This window comes from Schistocerca nitens, chromosome 8, assembly GCF_023898315.1.
Source record: "Schistocerca nitens isolate TAMUIC-IGC-003100 chromosome 8, iqSchNite1.1, whole genome shotgun sequence".
NCBI classification, from domain to species: domain Eukaryota; kingdom Metazoa; phylum Arthropoda; class Insecta; order Orthoptera; family Acrididae; genus Schistocerca; species Schistocerca nitens.
The window spans coordinates 22328220-22351147 of NC_064621.1; the positions used below are offsets into that span (position 1 = coordinate 22328220).

Genomic DNA, 22928 nt, shown 5'->3' on the forward strand with positions numbered 1-22928 from the left:
GCTGGAGGGTAGGCTTCTAATATCAAAATGCCTTTTTGCCATTACCTGTCTCCTGACTTGAAAAAATCTCTCTCTCTCTCTCTCCAAATTTGTGTCCAGCTATACTGTTTTTTTGCCTCATATCACTGACTTCTCCTTTTCGGCGTGCTGCAGAGTGCTCAAAATTCAACAACAGACTACTTCTCTCCACACTACTAAATGAGAGAATTTTCTTCTTTCACAAACCACGTGTATTATAATAAACTATTTAACACAGGAAAACCTGACACCAGACTGCTTCTCTCCACACTACTAAATGAGGGAATTTTCTTCTTTCACAAACTGCATATATTATAACAACTGTTTACACACAGGAAACAATTTCAAACAATTCTCTGTCTGCTTGACAAGGGTACCTTAAATACATGGTGAACAATCAGCGTTAAAGTTAATAGCTAACCCTAATACTTGAACTTCTTTTGTTTCATGAATTTTTTAAAGCCTTGTCACAGCCGTCTTCTTCCACTGCAAGTGTGGCAAAATACAAGCCACCGACAGTGTCATCACATTCAGTAGGAATACCATCTCCATTGCCATTCAGTCAGGATGCACATACAGAGAAACATGCTTGTACCACTTTCCAAACTACGTCAAATAATTTTTTTCAGCAGTCAACAGTCATCAGTCCTAAATACCCTGTGCAAACACATCACTGTAACAAAGTGATATGTTACACTACAACTACTCAATGAGAGAGCCTCAGATTGTAAATGGTTTATGCATTTATAGTATATGTGTCACCACCATAACTCAAAACTGTTGGTACTTATTGAACGCTTTCCTTTCCAGACAAATTGTAAGCTTGGATTTGAAAACACAATTTAGTTTACCAGAATCACTTCAGGTCATGGTTACTCATATACCCCCCCCCCCCCCCCCCCCACACACACACACACCCACCCTCCATTTGTTGTGCTTTAAATAGGAAAACTCTTCAACTGTTTCTATGACTTTTTTGTTAATTTGTAACATATTTTATCCATACTGCAGTTTCTATTTCTGGAATATCAAAATGTGATGGACTGACAGTACTAACTCAGAAGTACTGCATTCTGATGGGATTCCCTGTGAGAGAGGAGATAAGAGAGTCAAAGAGGGAAGAAGGACTATTTCATCATACCGAACAAAATGATACTTGAATTTACCTGACTGATGGGGAAGCTTACATATGATGGAAAATATCCCTGTGCTATGCAAATGTACTCTCTAAGTGCTACATTTAAACTTTGTCTTTATATTTTTTCCACCTATCACAACATTGTAGTTATTTAATACTATGTATTTTCAATGATAAACTGATTATTCACAATTGGTTGTATTGGACATATCCACTGCTACAAATTAATTTTTAGAGAAACCTGTAGTTCAAACAAATTACTTTTTAAAGCTGTTTATTTCCACTCTCCACATAAGAAAGTGAGTGAAAGAAACACAGTTTCCTTAAAAAATGATTTCAGACGTTACCTATACACTGTGCATTGTTTTCATGCAACCGGAATCCATCATTACAAGAGCACATAAAACTGCCAAAAGTGTTTGTGCAGTGCCCATTCCGACAAAGATTCTCCAGTTCTTCACATTCATTAATATCTTCAAGGACAACCTGCAAAAAAAGTAACATCTTTCCATATAAATGAACACTACCTTCCACAAATTATGACATGGAAAATAACCACCACGACTACATCTACATCTATATTCTGTAACCACTGAGGTGCATGGCAGACAGTATGTCCCATTGCACCAGTTATTAGAGTTTTTTCCCTTTCCATTCACGTATGGAGCACAGGCAGAATGATTGTTTGAATGCCTCTGTGCATGCAGTAATGATCCCTATGTGAGTGATATACAGGGGGTGTAGTATATTCCTAGAGTCATCATTTAAAGCTGGTCCTAGAAACTTCGTTAACAGATTTTCTCAAGATATTTTATGGCTATCTTCAAGAGTCTTTCAGTTCAGTTCCTTCTGTATCTCTGCGAACTTTCCCATAGATCAGACAAACCTGTGACCATTCATGCCGCCCTTCCATGCATACATTCAATACCCCCTGTGAATCCTATTTGGTAAGGGTCCCACACACTTGAACAATATTCTCGAACCAGTCACACAAATTATTTGCAAGCAATATCCTTTCTAGACTGATAGCACTTCCCCAGTATTCTACTGATAAACCAAAGTGTGCCACCTGCTTTGCCCACAACTGAGCCTATGTGATCAGGCCATTTTATATCCCTACTAAGTGTTAACACACAGGTATTTGTATGAGCTGACTGATTCCAATAATGACTCACTTATGTTATAATCAGAGGATATACGTTTCCTCGTTCTGTGAAGTGCACAGTTTTACATTTGTGAATATTTAAAGCAAGTTGCCAATCTTTGTATTACTTCAAAATTTTATCAAGATCTGACGGAATATTTATGCAGCTTCTTTCAGACAGTACTTCATCGAAGATAACTGTACCATCTCCAAAAAGTCTGAAGTTACTAATAATATTGTCTGCAAGGTCAATGATGTACTACATGAACAGCAAGGGTCCCATCATACTCCCATGGGCTACACCTGAAGTTAATTCTACTTCTGATGATGACTCTCCATCCACAATAACATACCGAGCGAGGTGGCACAATGGCTAGCACACTGGACTCGCATTCGGGAGGACGGCGGTTCAATCCCGTGTCCGGCCATCCTGATTTAGGTTTTCCGTGATTTCCCTAAATCGCTCCAGGCAAATGCTGGGATGGTTCCTTTGAAAGGGCACGGCTGACTTCCTTCCCCATCCTTCCCTAATCCGATGAGACCGATGACCTCGCTGTCTGGTCTCCTCCGCCAAAACAACCCAACCCCCACAATAACATGTGTCCTCCCTACCAAAAAGTCATCAATGCAGTCACACATTTCTCCCCTATGATTGTACTTTTGGCAATAAGCATAGGTATGGTACTGAGTCAAATGCTTTTAGAAAGTCAAGAAATGCTGTATCTCTCTGACTGCCTTGATCCAAAGCTTTCAGTATATCATGTGAGAAAAGTGTGAGTTTGGTTTCACATGAACGATGTTTTTGGAACAGATTGTGGAAAGACCATAATTCACATCAATAAAATGGTTCAGATATCATATACTTTTGTCTGTACAGCTATAACTAAAATCACAGGTTTGAATAGTGGATTAACTCCCCAATTTTTTTCAGTAAATAAACACCATGGTATTTTCAAATGTTGGTCTATTCTCAACTAGTGTAGCCCCTGAGGAGTGAGAGGTATCCCCAACACCCCCCGCCCCCTTTTAAAAAATAAATTTGAGAGAGAGAGAGAGAGAGAGAGAGAGGGGAAAGAATTATAGCAGTGTTAGGTACCAGAATTGATAAAACAAAGGAGGGATACACATTAATGGGACTTATTGGAACCACCTTCATTCTATTGCAGTGAACTGAATCCAGTGTACATAGAATGGAGGAACTCAACACAACAAAGTAGGCTTGAAAAATCAATTACAATGTGATTAGTGTGTGTGTGTGTGTGTGTGTGTGTGTGTGTGTGTTCCAGATCTGATGAACAATTTTAGCTAACACCTTAACATTATTCGACAGTCTTCTATTAAATGTGTCTGTTTGCTTATGTGGTGTGTAGTAATATGTCCTAATTAATATTGTAGTTATTAAATCCTGGATTTTCCAATGTTCAGTCAGTGTAGAGAAGCAATTTTTATTTCTGAATGTGAAACATGGGTTGTAAATGTAAAAACTATTAAAAAACTTAGGGTAATTCAGTGAGCAGTCGAGATATGTATGCTGGGAATTACTAAACAGGAAAACAGAAAAGCGGATTAGGGAACGAACTTGGAATTGAAGATGTAATTATGACTGTAACAAATAAGTACTTCATAAGCGTGGGATATGTATTCATGTAAATGGATGGCGGGCACACCAAGGAAGTATTTGATTTTCTTTCTGTTTATAGACTTCATAACATCAAATGGTTCCTTTCTTTGGAGATAACACCTTCAGTTTAATTAGCAGTAACAGTATTCAGCCATAAAGCCTATACTGAAAAGCAGAGTGATATGTGTGTGTGGCAAGTATCCTGTGTCCAAACAGTGTTTGAGAAATATTTAGTATGCTGAGCACATATGAATGTTTCTTTACCGCTAACATATTTTTTCCACTTACGTGAATATTACCTCTCATTTTTCTACCTGCTCACAATATCTACACTGTTACTCATTTTGGTCATTCTATTGTTGCGGACATTTTTTGTATAAGTGCTTGTTTAGTCCAAATTCCCAATAGCTGCACCTCACTGCTTTCAAACTCAATTTTTTATCCAGTAGACTAATTACTATTCAGACTCTCTGTGATCTGTTCCATTCCATTTATCTGTAATTAACAATCCTACATCTATCTGTTACGAAGTAATTCTTGTATTTGTACTGTTGTTAGTCCCCCCTCCCTTACCAACCCCATTCTATCTTCAAATCAGGGAACTCCTTCCGTATCACTCATTTATCATTTACTTGTATGCAATGGAAAACTAATTTTACTGTTATAGACCTCCATGGCTGCCAACTTTGACTTTGATTGTGTGTACTGACATAATCTCTGTTGTCTGGCTACAGGGTGTTGTTGAATTTATTCTTTACCTCAAACTGTTCTTTTTCTAGTTTCATTCTATGAAGATGAGTAAAAGACAGAAAATGGAGACAATTCACATTCCTGTAGATAGCAAGTGGATGTACACTAGGATCAAGAAGGTAAAAATATAAGAGACTTGGGTTTGTACAATTAAAGTGAAGATGAAAAAAGTAGCTTGTACAGTAACAAAAATGAGAGAGAGTGGGAAGGAGGGAGGAGAGAGAGAGAGAGAGAGAGAGAGAGAGAGCAGAAGGGGGGGGGGGGGAGGAGAAGGAAGTGGGTGGAATATAACATTGTGCGTCCACAAAGGAGGGAGATGAAAAAATTATGGATAAGGAAGGAGAGATTGTCAGAGGGTTTGGTGAGGTAGAGTTCTTGGGCTTGGGGGGGAGGGGGGGGGGTGATAAAAGTTTGAAACTAGGGGATAAGATGCAACTAGATACAGACTGAGTTTTTTTTATGGCATAAGCTTGCTTGAGAGATATGTTCATAGATAAGCTCAGCCAAGCGGCACTAGCACTGTAAGACTGGAGTATTGTTCACAATAAGTCAAATTTTACATATTCAAATTGCTTATCTGATTACAGCAAACAAATATTTGTCAGAGGTGTGCAGGCATGTTTCTCCTGGGAGAAATGTTGTTTCTATGTTATGCATAAGCACTGTAAGTGGGCTTGTTACTGCAACAGGTCACTCAGTAACAGAGATATGTGGAATTTTGTGAGTTTGCATACTCACTTAAGCTAGTCAATACATAAATTACAGGGACAATAGTTGCGAAAATTGTTATATTGTAGCAAACATGCTGGAGAAACATTGTCTTCATGGTGCCTGCTACATATTTGAACAACATAAACTAAAAATTAACTCCACAACCAGATCCTGAAGACTTTAAAATGGTGACCAGGTGTTGTATCACACTCTGCCAATTAGGTCACTGCCTGTGGTATGTAGGGACATGAAGTCAGCACACCTTTCTTCTAGCCAATCTCAGCTTTGCAACCTGGAAGTCACTCCTCCTCATTAAGTAGCTTCTCAACTGGCCTCGCAAGGCTGAGTGCACCCTCTTCCAGTTTTCCCACCAAAGAAAAATCCCTGCTTATACTGGATATTAAACCTGGAATTTCTGCACAGCAGCTACACAAGCTGAATGGATACACATGCTGGCTACAGAGAGAGACAACCGAATAGCATAATATTACTGTTGCACGACGTTTTCAACAACCATGTTCTCCATTGTAGATAAAATACAAGAAAGTATAACAAATCATCTACACTCATGTGTTATTTATTGTTTGAGTAACCTTTATGGAGGACATGATAAAGCAACTTTGGTTTTGCTTCTTTTTGTTTAATTTTTGTTGCTCCCAGACTTCTTTCATCCTTTGAGAGTGTCATTCATTTTCTTTCTGGGTCTACTTCCTCCCATTTGCAGACTTCTTTCTTTCATGGTATTCTGCCTTTTTTGTTTTTTCTCTAAAAAGTATTCTGTTATCTATTTTGTCCATTCTTATTCCAGATGTGATGTAGTGTGGCCAATCCTTCCAACCTGTTATGTATTTTCTACTCCCAAAAATAATAAAAATTTTTTTGCTAATTTTTATCTTACTTTCTATACATTTATCTACTGGAATGTAACACTTACATGAAAATCTCACAGTGTTATCTAGACTTAATTTTACATGAATTTATTGTCCAGGTTATCATTTTGGCTGTTCTGTTAACATTGACGTAATTATCTTTCTCCGGGGCACTCATAATTTGGAAATATAATTAACTGATGTCAGTGATACAGTTCACAACACGCAAAATGCTATGAACTCATCAGTATATTTGAGAAAGGTGGCCTACACTGACAGAAAGTCTGGCAGTCCTGTTTTCCTGTACAGTACTTTGAATCATTAATTAACAAACACAATAATTATCATCGAAGTTCCAAACTATTACCATTTTCCATGGCACATTTTGTCACAACTAATGGTAGAGTCCAAAATTTGAATACATAATTTTGTTATTTTAATTTTTCTGTACAAAATGAGAAACAGCAATAATTAATTAATTCATTCATTAATAATTTCATGTGATTTATGCTAATTTGCAGTATGGTGCTGATAAATGTAAACAAGTCATGGAACACCCACATTCAGGATCTTGTTAGAAGATTTAATGCTGCCATTTTTACTATTCGAATGGTATCTGAAGTAAGGGATAATTTTACACAAAAAGTAGCCTACTTTGCTTATTTTCATGGTATTATATTTTGGGCTAACTCTCCCCATTTTCAAACAATATCTTTGGCTCAGAAATGGGTGGTTTGGGTAATAAGTGGCATAAGTTTATGAATCTCTTGTCAACCCCTGTTCATTAGTCTGGGTATTCTGACACTGGCCTCTCAAAATAGAAATATACACTCATGCTCATAAATTAAGGATAATGCTGATACATGATGAAACAATGCTCTGGTGGGCGGTTTGCAGGTTTCAATCACCTCGGGATAGGACCATGCAGTGCATTTGACCTGCGGTCGTCGCACGGTGGTGCTGACAGCAGCCCACATACGCAGACATGTGTTGGTGCATGTCAGAGTATGGTGCAGCGAGTAAGTGTGCAAACGTTTTCAGACATGCTAATGGTGACTGTGTAATTAAAATGGCTCAAAGAACACATATTGATGACATTATGAGGGGTAGAATACTAGGGCGACTGGAGGGTGGTCAAACACAACAGGACGTAGCACGGGCCCTCCGTGTGCCACAAAGTGTGATCTCAAGATTATGGCAACAATTCTAGCAGACAGGAAACATGTCCAGGCGCTACAGTACGGGACGTCCACAGCGAAAAACACTACAAGAAGACCGATATCCCACCATCAGTGCCCGCAGACAGCCACGGAGTACTGCAGGTAGCCTTGCTCAGGACCTTGCCGCAGCCACTGGAACAGTTCTCTCCAGACACACAGTCTACAGATGACTGAATAGACATGGTTTATTCGCCCAGAGACCTGCAAGGTGCATTCCACTCTACCCCTGGTCACACGAGAGCCCGTAAAGCCTGGTGTCAATAAAACAGTACATGGTTAGTGGACCAGTGGTTCCAGGTTATGTTCATGGACAAGTCCAGGTATAGTCTGAACAGTGATTCTCGCCGGGTTTTCATCTGGTGTGAGCCAGGAACTAGATACCGACCCCTTAATGTCCTTGAAAGAGACCTGTATGGTGGTCATGGTTTGATGGTGTGGGGTGAGATTATGACTGGTGCACGTACACCCCTGCATGTCTTTGACAGAGGAACTGTAACAGGTCAGGCGTATTGGGACGTCATTTTGCACCAGTATGTCCGCCTTTTCAGGGGTGCAGTGGGTCCCACCTTCTTCGGGATGGATGATAATGCATGGCCCCACCGAGCCGCTATTGTGGAGGATTACTTGGAAACAGAAGATATCAGGCGAATGGAGTGGCCTGCCTGTTCTCCAGACCTAAACCCCCTGGAGGACGTCTGGGATGCTCCTGGTTGACGTATCGCTCCATGTCTTCAAACCCCTAGGACACTTCAGGAGCTGCAACAGGCACTGGTTCAAGAATGGGAGGCTATACCCCAATAGCTGCTCAACCACCTGATCCAGAGTATGCCAACCCATTGTGCGGCCAGTGTACATGTGCTTGGTGATCATATCCCATATTGATGTCAGGGTACATGCACAGGAAACAGTGGCATTTTGTAGCAGATGTGTTTCGGGACAGTTTTCTCAACTTATCTCCAATACTGTGGACTTACAGATCTGTGTCGTGTGTGTCCTCTATGCTATTAGCACCAGTTTTGTGTAGTGCCACCACATTCTGCAATTATCCTTAATTTATGAGCATCAGTGTATATATATATACACTGCATTCTTGACTGTCATTTGTTGTTGAAAATAACAGCTTATTTCCAATCATTAGCAGCTTTCACTCAGTTAATACTAGGCTGAAATTCAATCTGCATTTGGATTGCACTCCTTTGACCCTAGTGCAAGAAGATGCTGCTATTTTCAGTAAGCTACCACAGAAAGTGAAGAGATTCCTCATGGATCACTCTTTCTATTCTGTTGAGGAGTTCCTTGAAAAATTAAGCTGATTCCTATGTTATATCATTGGTTGCAAATACATAAACTTATGTCTTGTATACTTTTATCATAAACATTTTATTTTATTTATTATTGCTTTTATTCTTTATTATTAATTCTTGCAGTGACATGTTCCATGATCTGAGAGAGAGAGAGAGAGAGAGAGAGGGGGGGGGGGGGGGGGGTCAACATTGCAGAAGAGTAGTAGTGTCTAAGTATTTTTCCTAATTTCTAGCCAGTAAAATTTTCTAACAGCCAAAATCACCTTAGTTCTAGCAGTTCATGTAAAATGGTGAAATGTGACCAAGCTGATTTTCAAAGCATAATGCAGTTTACAAAATGACAATTTATTCTTATACCCGTCTGGAAATCACCCAGAATTGGCAGTTCACAGTTTGAATGCTCACACGTAAGACCTACATTGGGAGCACTTCCAGTGCTGACTAATGCCATCACTATGCACATTTTGTATGGGAAAATATGTGCACCAACATCAGTGAAATTCAATAACATTAATATTTAATAACTTTTGAGTGGATTTGTATATCAGATGAATGAACATTTTAACTGAACTGTTTAGTAATTAACAAGAAACTATATTATGTCACTGCCACTGGAGTAAGCTATTGTTGGACATGGTGATTCTCATTATGGACTGACTTAATAGAACTGCCACAGTGTATTTTTCTCTAGTAAATTACTACAGTGTAGTGCTAAATGTGAACTGTGGCTGTTTTGTGTAAATGTTAACAATGTTTTGTGTCTAAAACAAAATAATTAACTTCTCACTGAACTGTTGATAGGTTACTGTGGGTGCTGATCTGGTTCTCTGTGCTGACAGTTTTTCTGTAATAGGTAAAGCAGTCACCTACTCTAACAACAGAACTTTCCAAGGAATAAATGTGAGTGTTATTGCAATTCAGATTACGGTGCTGAACAGTTTCTTGAACAAACACATTCTTACATTCATTTAAATTTTCAGCTTTGAGGTGACCAGAGACTTCGAAAATCAGGTCAGAAACACTAAATAGTGTTTTTCACATCTTTGACATTCAGTGAGCCACGTAGGTTTGGATTTGTAGGTGCTAATAAGTTAAGGATCTGTTCGGTTAGTCTGCTACCACACATTCAATATATGTCTTCTTTTCCTCATTACATATGTTAGCTTTTCCATTTTCAAATGGAGCTCTCTTGTTTGAATATTAATATGTATTCTGCATTAATATTACTTTTAGGACCCAGTATTTTTCCATAGAATTTTCTTTCAACTTTTTCTAGTTTTTCAAGATCTCAAAATTTTGTTAACTCATTTGTAAAGTAATCAGACATTTCAATCTGTTTTATACATGGGAACATGATTCTTTAGATAATGGTGGGTTTACTGGTATTCATATATTACACAATATAAAAATGTTGACCTCACCTGCACTAGCTTCATTGCGAATGTATGACAACTGTATATATTTTGAATGACAAATTTGGGAAAAACCTCATATAATGTGAACTAACTAACCGTAACTGTATTTGGGCGATAACCAGCTCCACCAGGACACAGGAGATTGTACTCATCTGTCCCTTTCTGTGGACAAAGCTCACAGCGTGGTCCCCAAGCTCGACCTTGCGAACAGCAGCATGTAGCTCTTGTTACTGGTTCGCCAAGTTCCTGTGTACAGCGCTGTCGTCCTCCCGGTAGTTCCTCCACCGATAAATAACAGCGCGATTCACGACGGTCTGTAAACGTAACAAAGCAGATGTCTAAGTATAGAAGATACTATTGATGCAATTGCAACATATAAGAGAAAATCATCATATATCCTCCACATAAGACTATCACAGCTTGTAACTAAAGCGTATTTGTCATTCTCACTATTAATTGTGGGAACGTGCAGGAAAAGAATCAGTTACTTAAATGTTACTATTTTACAGGAGGTAGGTTGCATTAAATATTTTTTCTAACTTGTTATTACATGCAATTACTATACAGACTATCACTGTAACAGAATAATCCATTACAGATAACATTATTTTACCTAATGAGAACCAGTGGCAACAATCTGAGCTGCATCTTTTTACAAACCATGTATATTTCTATTCATACATTTGTGTGTGTGTTTTTTTTATTCACTTCAAGTGTGTTAGTGTGTATAATGTACCACCATCACAATCTAATTATGAATGCCACATTTCTTCATGGAATGTGGCACCTCCATCAACATACAGATTTCAGCACCACTAACAACTGTGGCCGCACGATGTCATTGCACTCATGACCAGAGGAAGATTTTGAACGTAAAGGCCAAAATGAAGGTGGACTTGTTAGTATTTGTGTCTAGTGGCACTAATACCACTTGCTTGTTTCTGACTAATCAAAGAACTATGCTAGATGTCTGGATTATGCTTTGGGTTAATCTCACGAACTTTCCTTGCCATGCACATTGTGACGAATTCATAGCCTAGTACACATATTTTCATTGACATTTGCTCATAATATTTTTAGATAAATGGTTATGAATAACAGAGTAGCTAAAGACTGATAACAATGTTCACCATGATTACAAACAAAACAATTAATTCTAACAATTCTAAAAACTAAAAAAGTTTATACTGAATGAAGATTACAATATTCTACTTAAAAACTAGAAGAAAAAGTCTAAACACTCACCCACACAAGCATTTCCACCTGATACAAGTTCATAATTTGGTGGACACTGGCAGATATATTTGCCTTGCGTATTTATACATGTACCATACTGACATGCATGAGGGCTTTCACATTCATTTACATCAGTGCAGTTTCCTGGAAGTAATGGTGTACAATACATATGACAAATCTTTGCAAAGTAATTACACGTAATTTTTTTTAAATATTTTTTGTGATTAATCTAGTCTTACCTCCTGAATTGTCCAAAGCATAGCCTTCATCACATTCACATCGGAACATTCCAAATATATTCACACAGCGTCCAAAGACACACAGATTGCTGAACATCTGACATTCATTTATATCTGAAACATTACATCACATATCAGTGAAATAACTCTACATATATTTGATGAGGGAGTTTAAAATGTATGGACAGCACAGAATTCATGAGAACATACCAATACATGACTGTTCTGTTCTTTCATCAGGATGCATGAAACCCATTTCACACTCACAACGGAATGAACCGGGATAATTGAGACAATGCCCATTTTCACAAAGGGATGAATCCTCTGAACATTCATCAACATCTTGGCACGTGTATCCATTACCTCGGAAACCAGCATCACATACACACTGGAAGCAGACAACTATATAGAATTAATCAAAATAATTAACATGAGATGTTATTACATTACACTCATTTTCATTAGATACTACTCATTTTTGATATGCAACCACAATGGTTTGCATACAGTGTTAGTCCCAATTTTGATCCCAGTATAAGTGGGAGATATGAACAGTAATAGAGAAGGGGAAGTCCGTATGCTCATCAGTCCAATCTTGTTTGAAATTATATATGCACAGAAGTCCTAATTCACTTTATTTCTGAGTTACTTGTTGTACAAAGAAGGAAAGAAGGAAAATTATGCTTTCATTTTCCCATGAAAAAGTAGTCACTAGAGACAAAGAACAAGCAGAGGCTGAACAAGGATGCGGTAGGAAATTGACTGCATCCTTTTCAAATGAACCACTCTGGCACTCACTTTTACTGATTTATAGAAATCATGCAAAGCCTAATTTGAGCACCAGTGCCTTGACCACTGTGCTGCGTTCCTCAGTATACATGAGGGTTATTTTAAAAGTAAGGTAACTTTCTTGAACAAACCTTATTCCACAGACAGTGAAACTGATACCATAGTATGGCTCTAGATGTACTTTCATTCATGGTGCATGAGGTTTCAGGGATCCATACAGTTTACAGGCCCACATATTGAGGACACCTGGGTCGGCCCACTGTCACGCTCTGGTAAGCCGCCAAGGAAACAGTACTATTTATGAGATCACAAACGAGTGCTTGGCCTATTCTGTAACCTATATTACTGCTTTCCAGTCAATGAGCTGAGTGCTGTGCACAACATATACTTCATTGTATCTTACATGTTGCTCTATAATGTACTATGTTCCGTAAATCGTGTTTGTTCTTGCTATAGCAGCTCTGGAACTCATTGATTTTCCAGTGCTCCCCACTGGTTTAAATTATGAATCAAGTGCTTCAAAACAAATTGTTTAGTTAGTTACAAGTTTCAATCCCCCCCATGAACCATGGACCTTGCTGTTGGTGGGGAGGCATGCGTGCCTCAGCGATACAGATGGCCGTACCGTAGGTGCAACCACAATGGACGGGTATCTGTTGAGAGGCCAGACAAACATGTGGTTCCTGAAGAGGGGCAGCAGCCTTTTCAGTAGTTGCAGGGGCAACAGTCTGGATGATTGACTGATCTGGCCTTGTAACATTAACCAATATGGCCTTGCTGTGCTGGTACTGCGAACGGCTGAAAGCAAGGGGAAACTACAGTCGTAATTTTTCCCGAGGACATGCAGCTTTACTGCATGATTAAATGATGATGGCGTCCTCTTGGGTAAAATATTCCGGAGGTAAAATAGTCCCCCATTCGGATCTCCGGGCGGGGACTACTCAAGAGGACGTCGTTATCAGGAGAAAGAAAACTGGCATTCTACGGATCGGAGCGTGGAATGCCAGATCCCTTAATTCAGCAGGTAGGATAGAAAATTTAAAAAGGGAAATGGATAGGTTAAAGTTAGATATCGTGGGAATTAGTGAAGTTCGGTGGCACGAGGAACAAGACTTTTGGTCAGGTGATTACAGGGTTATAAATACACAATCAAATAGGGGTAATGCAGGAGTAGGTTTAATAATGAATAAACAAATAGGAGTGCGGGTTAGCTACTACAAACAGCATAGTGAATGCATTATTGTGGCCAAGATAGACACAAAGCCCATGCCTACTACAGTAGTACAAGTTTATATGCCAACTAGCTCTGCAGATGATGAAGCAATTGATGAAATGTATGACGGATAAAAGAAATTATTCAGGTAGTGAAGGGAGACGAAAATTTAATAGTCATGTGTGACTGGAATTTGTCAGTAGGAAAAGGGAGAGAAGGAAACATAGTAGGTGAATATGGATTGGGGGGAAGAAATGAAAGAGGAAGTCACCTTGTAGAATTTTGCACAGAGCATAACTTAATCATAGCTAACACTTGGTTCAAGAATCATAAAAGAAGGTCGTATACCTGGAAGAATCCTGGAGATACTAAAAGGTATCAGATAGATTATATAATGGTAAGACAGAGATTTAGGAACCAGGTTTTAAATTGTAAGAGATTTCCAGGAGCAGATGTGGATTCTGACCACAATCTATTGGTTATGAACTGCAGATTGAAACTGAAGAAACTGCAAAAAGGTGGGAATTTAAGGAGATGGGACCTGGATAAACTAAAAGAACCAGAGGTTGTAGAGTGTTTCAGGGAGAGCATAAGGGAACAATTGACAGGAATGGGGGAAAGAAATACAGTAGAAGAAGAATGGGTAGCTCTGATGGATGAAGTAGTGAAGGCAGCAGAGGATCAAGTAGGTAAAAAGACGAGGGCTAGTAGAAATCCTTGGGTAACAGAAGAAATATTGAATTTAATTGATGAAAGGAGAAAATATAAAAATGCAGTAAATGAAGCAGGTAGAAAGGAATACAAACGTCTCAAAAATGAGATCGACAGGAAGTGCAAAATGGCTAAGCAGGCATGGCTAGAGGACAAATGTAAGGATGCAGAGGCTTGTCTCACTAGGGGTAAGATAGATACTGCCTACAGGAAAATTAAAGAGACCTTTGGAGAGAAGAGAACCACTTGTATGAATATCAAGAGCTCAGATGGCAATCCAGTTCTAAGCAAATAAGGGAAGGCAGAAAGGTGGAAGGAGTATATAGAGGGTTTATACAAGGGCGATGTACTTGAGGACAATATTATGGAAATGGAAGAGGATGTAAATGAAGATGAAATGGGAGATAAGATACTGCGTGAAGAGTTTGACAGAGCACTGAAAGACCTGAGTCGAAACAAGGCCCGGGGAGTAGACAACATTCCATTAGAACTACTGATGGCCTTGGGAGAGCCAGTACTGACTAAACTCTACCATCTGGTGAGCAAGATGTATGAGACAGGCGAAATACCCTCAGACTTCAAGAAGAATATAATAATTCCAATCCCAAAGAAAGCAGGTGTTGACAGATGTGAAAATTACCAAACTATCAGTTTAATAAGTCACAGCTGCAAAATACTAACGCGGATTCTTTACAGACGAATGGAAAAACTGGTAGAAGCGGACCTCGGGGAAGATCAGTTTGGATTCCGTAGAAATGTTGGAACACGTGAGGCAATACTAACCTTACGACTTATCTTAGAAGAAAGATTAAGAAAAGGCAAACCTACGTTTCTAGCATTTGTAGACTTAGAGAAAGCTTTTGACAACGTTAACTGGAATACTCTCTTTCAAATTCTGAAGGTGGCAGGGGTAAAATACAGGGAGCGAAAGGCTATTTACAATTTGTACAGAAACCAGATGGCAGTTATAAGAGTCGAGGGGCATGAAAGGGAAGCAGTGTTTGGGAAAGGAGTGAGACAGGGTTGTAGCCTTTCCCCGATGTTATTCAATACGTATATTGAGCAAGCAGTAAAGGAAACAAAAGAAAAATTCGGAGTAGGTATTAAAATTCATGGAGAAGAAGTAAAAACTTTGAGGTTCGCCGATGACATTGTAATTCTGTCAGAGACAGCAAAAGACTTGGAAGAGCAGTTGAACAGAATGGACAGTGTCTTGAAAGGAGAATATAACATGAACATCAACAAAAGCAAAACGAGGATAATGGAATGTAGTCAAATTAAATCGGGTGATGCTGAGGGGATTAAATTAGGAAATGAGACACTTAAAGTAGTAAAGGAGTTTTGCTATTTGGGGAGCAAAATAACTGATGATGGTCAAAGTAGAGAGGATATAAAATGTAGACCGGCAATGGCAAGGAAAGCGTTTCTGAAGAAGAGAAATTTGTTAACATTGAGTATAGATTTAAGTGTCAGGAAGTCGTTTCTGAAAGTATTTGTATGGAGAGTAGCCATGTATGGATGTGAAACATGGACGATAACCAGTTTGGACAAGAAGAGAATAGAAGCTTTCGAAATGTGGTGCTACAGAGGAATGCTGAAGATAAGGTGGGTAGATCACGTAACTAATGAGGAGGTATTGAATAGGATTGGGGAGAAGAGAAGTTTGTGGCACAACTTGACTAGAAGAAGGGATCGGTTGGTAGGACATGTTTTGAGGCATCAAGGGATCACAAATTTAGCATTGGAGGGCAGCGTGGAGGGTAAAAATCGTAGAGGGAGACCAAGAGATGAATACACTAAGCAGATTCAGAAGGATGTAGGCTGCAGTAGGTACTGGGAGATGAAGAAGCTTGCACAGGATAGAGTAGCATGGAGAGCTGCATCAAACCAGTCTCAGGACTGGAGACCACAACAACAACAACAAAGTTTCAATACCACACTCATGATAAATGTTCTGACACAGAATAAGTAATGCGAATTAAAGTAGCCATGTCTAACAATTCTACAATATAACACAGCTGTACAACTCGAAAGAGAGCCAACAGTGTACCACTCAGTGAACCTGACGACATTTATTTCTTGACCAACTTAGTATGAGTCAACAGTGCTTGGGATAGACTCTGATTACTTATCAAGAGTCAGAACTGGAGCACAGCTGAGGCAACAATAACTAATAGTAATAAGATGTGGTTTAGCAACTGTACCTATTAAAAAGCGTCTGCATTGTAAGAAAGAAAAAGCAAAAATGAGGAAGAAGAAAAAGTGATGGAGGAGAGAAAAAGTTTTTCCAGTTAAAAAAAGAGGATCACATAACAGGATATTTTTTCCTTTTTCCCTTCTCCCATTTCTCTATGAGGTTAGTATTGTTATACATCAGTTTTCACAGCGCTAGTGGAATATGGTAGCTCAATGCCATTCCTGTCAACACATTTCCCCTGAAAAGGAATCTGCATTCCCCATCTGTCTACATCTAGTGTAAATCTCATTTTCAAGTATGACAATGTGTTCTAAATGTATACCTGATGGGTATTAGCTCAACATTTACCCACGTTGGATGAGGGAAACCATACACGTACTGACCAGCTCACCAGCCCTCATCATTAACCCATGAGGCAGATTGGATCTGGGTCTGGATCACCTATCTGTGTTCTGGAAGTGGGCACATTAGCACTCTCAGCTATCTGGGTAGGTCCATCATGTTATAGGATAGGCCTAAAATATGATATGAAGAACATATCAAATATGCCAGAGACTTGGTCTTAATTTTTCTGCTCGCCTCTAAACTGATCTACATTTCTATTTGAGAGTATATCAAAACACAGAGAAATGTCACTTACAGATGTTAGAAATTAATTTGAAATGAGTCAACAACTGGGATCAAAGATGCCTATCAAGAAATGCTGATATAATTAATTTTTGTTTGTGTGCATAATCAGTTTCAATTTATGTCGTTTATTTATGTAATAATATAAAAACTCTTTTCGCACCAAAGATAAATGTATAAGGTCACCCCAAAATACAAACAAAAGTAATTTATGGTAAAATTTGTGAATTAGTTTTGTTTTATCACACGAGCAGTAAATATCCATGGTAAATAGAATAGTCAGTATTTATTTGGGAGCACATACCTTAAATGAACCCTCTGTGTTGATACACTGCGCATTTTGGTCACACCCGCCATTGTTTACAAGACATTCATTCACATCTCTGCATGTAAAACCATTTCCAGTAAATCCTTTCTGGCATTCACAGATGTATGAGCCCTTAATTTGAAAAGAATAGAAAACAGTCACTAATTAATACATTATATAATGCCTTAGTATGTAGTGCATTTTTTAAGTGACTTGAAATATTTTAATTTAAACTGTGTGCTGTGCTGGTAGATTAGAGTAAGAGATGTAGGAGAGTTTATGGGCTGGTCCAATAACACCAGTTTTATTGTACTATTAAATAAATAAATTCAAAACTCTTATCCACTATGTCATCTGTGAGTCAGTTTCCTCCACTGGATTCAAGTCCCATTTTGGTACACAGTAATCTGCAGGGAAGTTTGTTGCACTATATACTGTGCTACAGAGTGAATTTTCACTCTAGAGAGTGAAAATATCATTCTAGAAACTGAATTAATCCTCTATAAGCCTTCGACAAAGAAAGAAATAACACTTCAGTCCGAATTACACAGGAGAGTTGCAAAAAATTTTAGGAGAAATTATTGACTGTAAATAAAAGATTGAGGCATATGTTTGTAGTGTTTATGCTTTGCATGTCAGTATTCGAGTTGCTATGGATTTATCTACTGATTGTCTTTTTTTTATCTATATTTCACTGTTGCTATTTGAGATTACATATTGTGATTTGGAGATAGTGAGTAGAGTTGTGGATATTAGAAAATGGAGTTCTCATTGTAAGAAAATGGTTTTCTCATTTTAAGGAGGATTGTTTCGACATTTGTGACTATCCACATTCAGAAAGACAGAAGCAACAAATAAAAATTTGTCCCAAGGCTGGGATTTGACCACAGGTCTCCTGCTCACTAGGCAGACATGCTAACTGCTATGCCACAATGGCTTTGCACAACTCTATGGACTACTCTAGCATACATTCTTCCGCATTCCAAATTTCCATTCATGCCCAAGTTCACTTGGGGTACCACCTAAACTCATACAGTAGTGAAGATTGTCTTCAACCATATTACAATAGCAGCTCAGCACTGAATGAAAAGAGCTCCTGCCTGAAACTCAGGTGTAGACAGTTTAACCAAATGAAACTATATTTTTGCAGAGATCTTTTCAAGTCTCAAACATCTATGATGTATATATGCAGACTGAAGTGACAAATGAGAATTTGTACGAAGACTAGGATTCAAACCAGAGTCTCCTTTTCATTAGGCGGATGTGCTAAGCAGTACACGATCCTGGCACAGTGGCTTTGCATAACTGCAATGGTGAGGCGCTGTCCCAGTACAGTTGGTGAACGTCTGCAGAGCTATTGGAGTTTAGGGAAGATACCGAGTGGGCTGAGGCATGAATGGGAATTCAGACTGAGGGAGGCATGCCAGGGTAGACAGTGCAGTTGTGCAAAGCCACTTTGTCAGGGTGGTACAGTGGTTAGAATGTCTACCTTTGTAGGGATGAAATCTCTATTGAAGTAAAAGCTCTCTCAACCTAGTTACACAATAGTATATGGGATAATCAAATGGAAGTGTATTACTAAAGACAGTACTTAAGGTAGCCAATAAGTGGTGAAACACAAATTATTGTTGAAAATGCAGTTATACAGCAAGGAGACACACTACTGTCACAAGCCACCTGCACATATTCACAATTTGAAGAAAAAAATAGTAACCTGAGCTTAATATGAAAAATAATAATTTAATTGGCCAACATGTTTTACCAAGAAAATGCATTGCGAGAGATCACAATTGTGATCCACAGAAATCGTGAAACTAAACTGCAGTGAAAGTGAGGTTAGGAGTAAATGCATTATGTGCGAAAAGAAATACAATTAAAGCAGAGCAGACTGACACTGTTTTTTATGACTGCCATGCTTACTGGTGTATGAGGAACTTTTTGTCACACATATTGTAACTGCTGAATAGCATATGACATGTATGATGATCCATGACCCATGTGCACCACAGGCTTGAGCACAGACTGAAGGATAGTCCTATGTGATAATTTGATGGATGTAAAACATACTTACATGCACACTATTACCAATGGTCACTGGCAAAATTTAAATTAACTAGGCACAACAGTTTTGTCTGACCTAATTTGCCTGGATTAGCCCAGTGATGACAAGTGACTTGGTACACTTTTTTGTTTCAAGTCATTATTGGGGAAACAAATGATGCCACTACTTTGAAATCAACAGTAAATGACAATTCCAATGATACAAACATAGGAGTTTCTCTAATGAAAAAATCCAATGAAGAACAAGGGGTAGTTACACCAATATTAATTTTCAATGGGAAATGCCGAGGATTGGCAGTTTTCTTGAACATTAGATGAAAATCAGCATGTAGCACTTGAGTAACCATTCTAGAAAAAGCCTTGCACAGCACAGCTGAAAAAATGTGATTGTTACTAAACAATGTCGTCATTCACCATTTAGAAAATGAAGTTAATAATTATTGATAACTTATATGTTTCAATAATGGGCCTCGGCATCTCTTTTAACATTTGCCCAACAACCTGTGTGGTTTGATTTGTTTGGCAATAAAGGAAACTGTTTTGCAATCTCAGACTGAAGACTGCAAGAACAGTTTTACATGGCTGTTCCATATTTACCTGATGGCTCCAAATATACATACTAATACCAAACTGAGATAATGGAAAGTTCTGGTAGAATGTCAATAATTTAGGTACGAAGGTAATAACTCACAGATCAGTACAGGCATTAAGTCATTGACAGGCATGTAAAAAAGACTAAAACTGTTTTTAGCAATGCAATTTTGTCATATGATGACATGTTGGAGACCGTGGCTGTTTTTTTAAGACAAATGTTGATGTTTTTAGGGCAGCAACCAGCCACAAATTTACTTTGAGTTCCTTTATTCAAAGGAAACCGTTACCGGTTTTGAATCGTTGCGATTCATCAATAGACGGATTTACACGCTTTCTTTCTACATTTGGTGTGTTTTTATAGATAAATTATCCTAAAATATAAATAAAACATAATTACAAACACGCCACACACAGATGGTTACGTTGCAGATTTTCGTTGCATGTGACTTACGTGAAACGTCGGCTTCGAGTGATTGTTTCTATAACGTTCATCCAATTGATGTAAATGCATTTCACCTGCATCTTCGTTGTTGCACACGTAATAGTTCTCACTGTACACTTTAGACAAATCTGAAGTGTACAGTGAGAACTATTACGTGTGCAACAACAAAGATGCAGGTGAAATGCATTTACATCAATTGGATGAACGTTATAGAAACAATCACTCGAAGCCGACGTTTCACGTAAGTCACATGCAACGAAAATCTGCAACGTAACCATCTGTGTGTGGCGTGTTTGTAATTATGTTTTATTTATATTTTAGGACAATTTATCTATAAAAACACACCAAATGTATTAAGAAAGCGTGTAAATCCGTCTGATGATGAATCGCAACGATTCGAAACCGGTAATGGTTTCCTTTGAATAAAGGAACTCAAAGTAAATTTGTGGCTGGTTGCTGCCCTAAAAACATCAACATTTGTTTTTAGCAAAGTTTTCAGTTTTGTTCCTGTGTCTGTTAATGATTCAATGCCTCTACTATTTAGTTGATTATTGTCTGTAGTCCTAAATTATTAGCCTAACTGAATTAGTTAGAAGAAATGTACATTTTGAATTAATGTTAAACACTTCTACCAAGCTACAGAGCAACACGTAACTTCTAAAGCAGTTCTACAGTCTAACCTGTGTATTGGTACAGTCGGCATTGATGTCACAGGTATATGATCCAAGTTCACACTCGTCATCATCAGTGCAGCCTGGCCCTGCATTTGGCTTCACAGAATAGCCCTCCTCACACCGACACGCAAATGATCCCAGTGTATTTTCGCACTTGCCGTTTTCACATACATCACGATCTTCCTGACATTCGTCCACATCTGCAGGCCATTTTGTACAAGAATCACATCATTAGTTTTATTTGTATAATTATGGGGATGTAAATGTGTTTTTATTAATCGAGCTAAAAAAGGGGCACAGAGAAAGTATGGAAGAGCACTGTACGAAGGAGAAAAGAATTCTCCTCACAGGGCAGACAGCAGAGTGCTCACAGGCAATGGTGGATACATAGAAAATGAAATACTAAGGGCTCACCAAAACTAGTAGTTCCATGTTAGCATCTTTATTATATTAGTGGCAGATTAATAATGAGACCTGGATCTCACAAACTCAGTTCTAATCTTGGTATTACAACAAACTCAGTTCTAATCTTAGTAGTTACATCAGCATCTCCTCAAGAAAATTTATACATAAAGCAACCAATACACTATTACTGACTCCTAAAGAAGAAATCACCATATGTGATAAACCGTGAGGTGAATCATTCATCTAAAGTGATACATCCCAGCCTTTGTATTGTGGGAAGCCTAAACCAACATGCAATGGTAGGCCAGATTGTTTTGTAAACCCAAAGACAAAATTCTAAACAAAAAGTAGTAATGGCTTTGAATATCAGCTGGCAAACTGAAACAATAAACACACATGCTCAATTCACTCCAAATTAAACTACTGGCATTACAAGAAATCAAGACTCAGTAATGAATAAGCATTACACTCAGAAATTTACAGACTCACTGTGTGGAAACCACAACATAAAAGAAACTATGAAAACTACAAAACACCTAAGAACTGCAACAGTAACTAACACATCAGTGTTATACTCAGTACTAAATGTTTCATCACATTCAGTACCTTTTGCCCATTTCAAAAATAAGATTTGCACATTAATTATTGTACATGGAGTATTAATCACAATAGCAATAAAAATACAACAGTTCTGGAAAAACTGGGAGTCAGTTAGACAAAGTACCGGAGGGAAGTGTATGAACTGAATGTTCAAAATCGTAAAGAAGAGATATTCAGAAGGAGTGTTGTCAATTACCATGAACATGTAAGAACCAATTAATTGTGGTCCTTGGAACTTCTTAATAAGCTATCCAGCTTGCTTTGCTTTTTATTTCTGTTGTCAGTCTTCTGACTGGTTTGCTGCCGGTCTCTCCATCACAGTGCAGCAGTTACACCAAAAGTCTTCCATTACTTGTTGGACACATTCGAATCTCTATCCAATATGATTTCTACCCTCTGCCACTCCCTCTGGTAGCACTGTGTCTTTTCTTCCAGTAATTTTCAAATATACCTTTCCTCACTGAATCTGCAGGAAACCACCTCATCTCTTACCTTATCAGTCCACTTAATTTTCAACATTTTTCAACAATGCCACATCTCAAATGCTTCAATCCTCTTTTTTTTCTGGTTTTTCCAGTCAGCGATTCAGTTCCATACACTGCAGCACTCCAAATAGACATTCACAAAAAATTATTCCTCAAAT

The 22928-nt window shown here is 38.3% G+C and overlaps 1 protein-coding gene across 1 annotated transcript in view; it reads right to left on the bottom strand.

Moving 5' to 3' along the window:
* LOC126198519 (fibrillin-2-like) overlaps nt 1-22928 on the bottom strand; it is a 732236-nt gene that overhangs the window by 199459 nt on the left and 509849 nt on the right. Inside the window, exons 26-32 of the mRNA XM_049934905.1 lie at nt 21287-21480; nt 17507-17641; nt 11876-12053; nt 11666-11779; nt 11436-11570; nt 10287-10504; nt 1504-1642 (exon numbers count right to left, since the gene is read on the bottom strand). Coding sequence (XP_049790862.1) covers nt 1504-1642; nt 10287-10504; nt 11436-11570; nt 11666-11779; nt 11876-12053; nt 17507-17641; nt 21287-21480 — 1113 coding nt within the window. The remainder of the gene's footprint in view (nt 1-1503; nt 1643-10286; nt 10505-11435; nt 11571-11665; nt 11780-11875; nt 12054-17506; nt 17642-21286; nt 21481-22928) is intronic.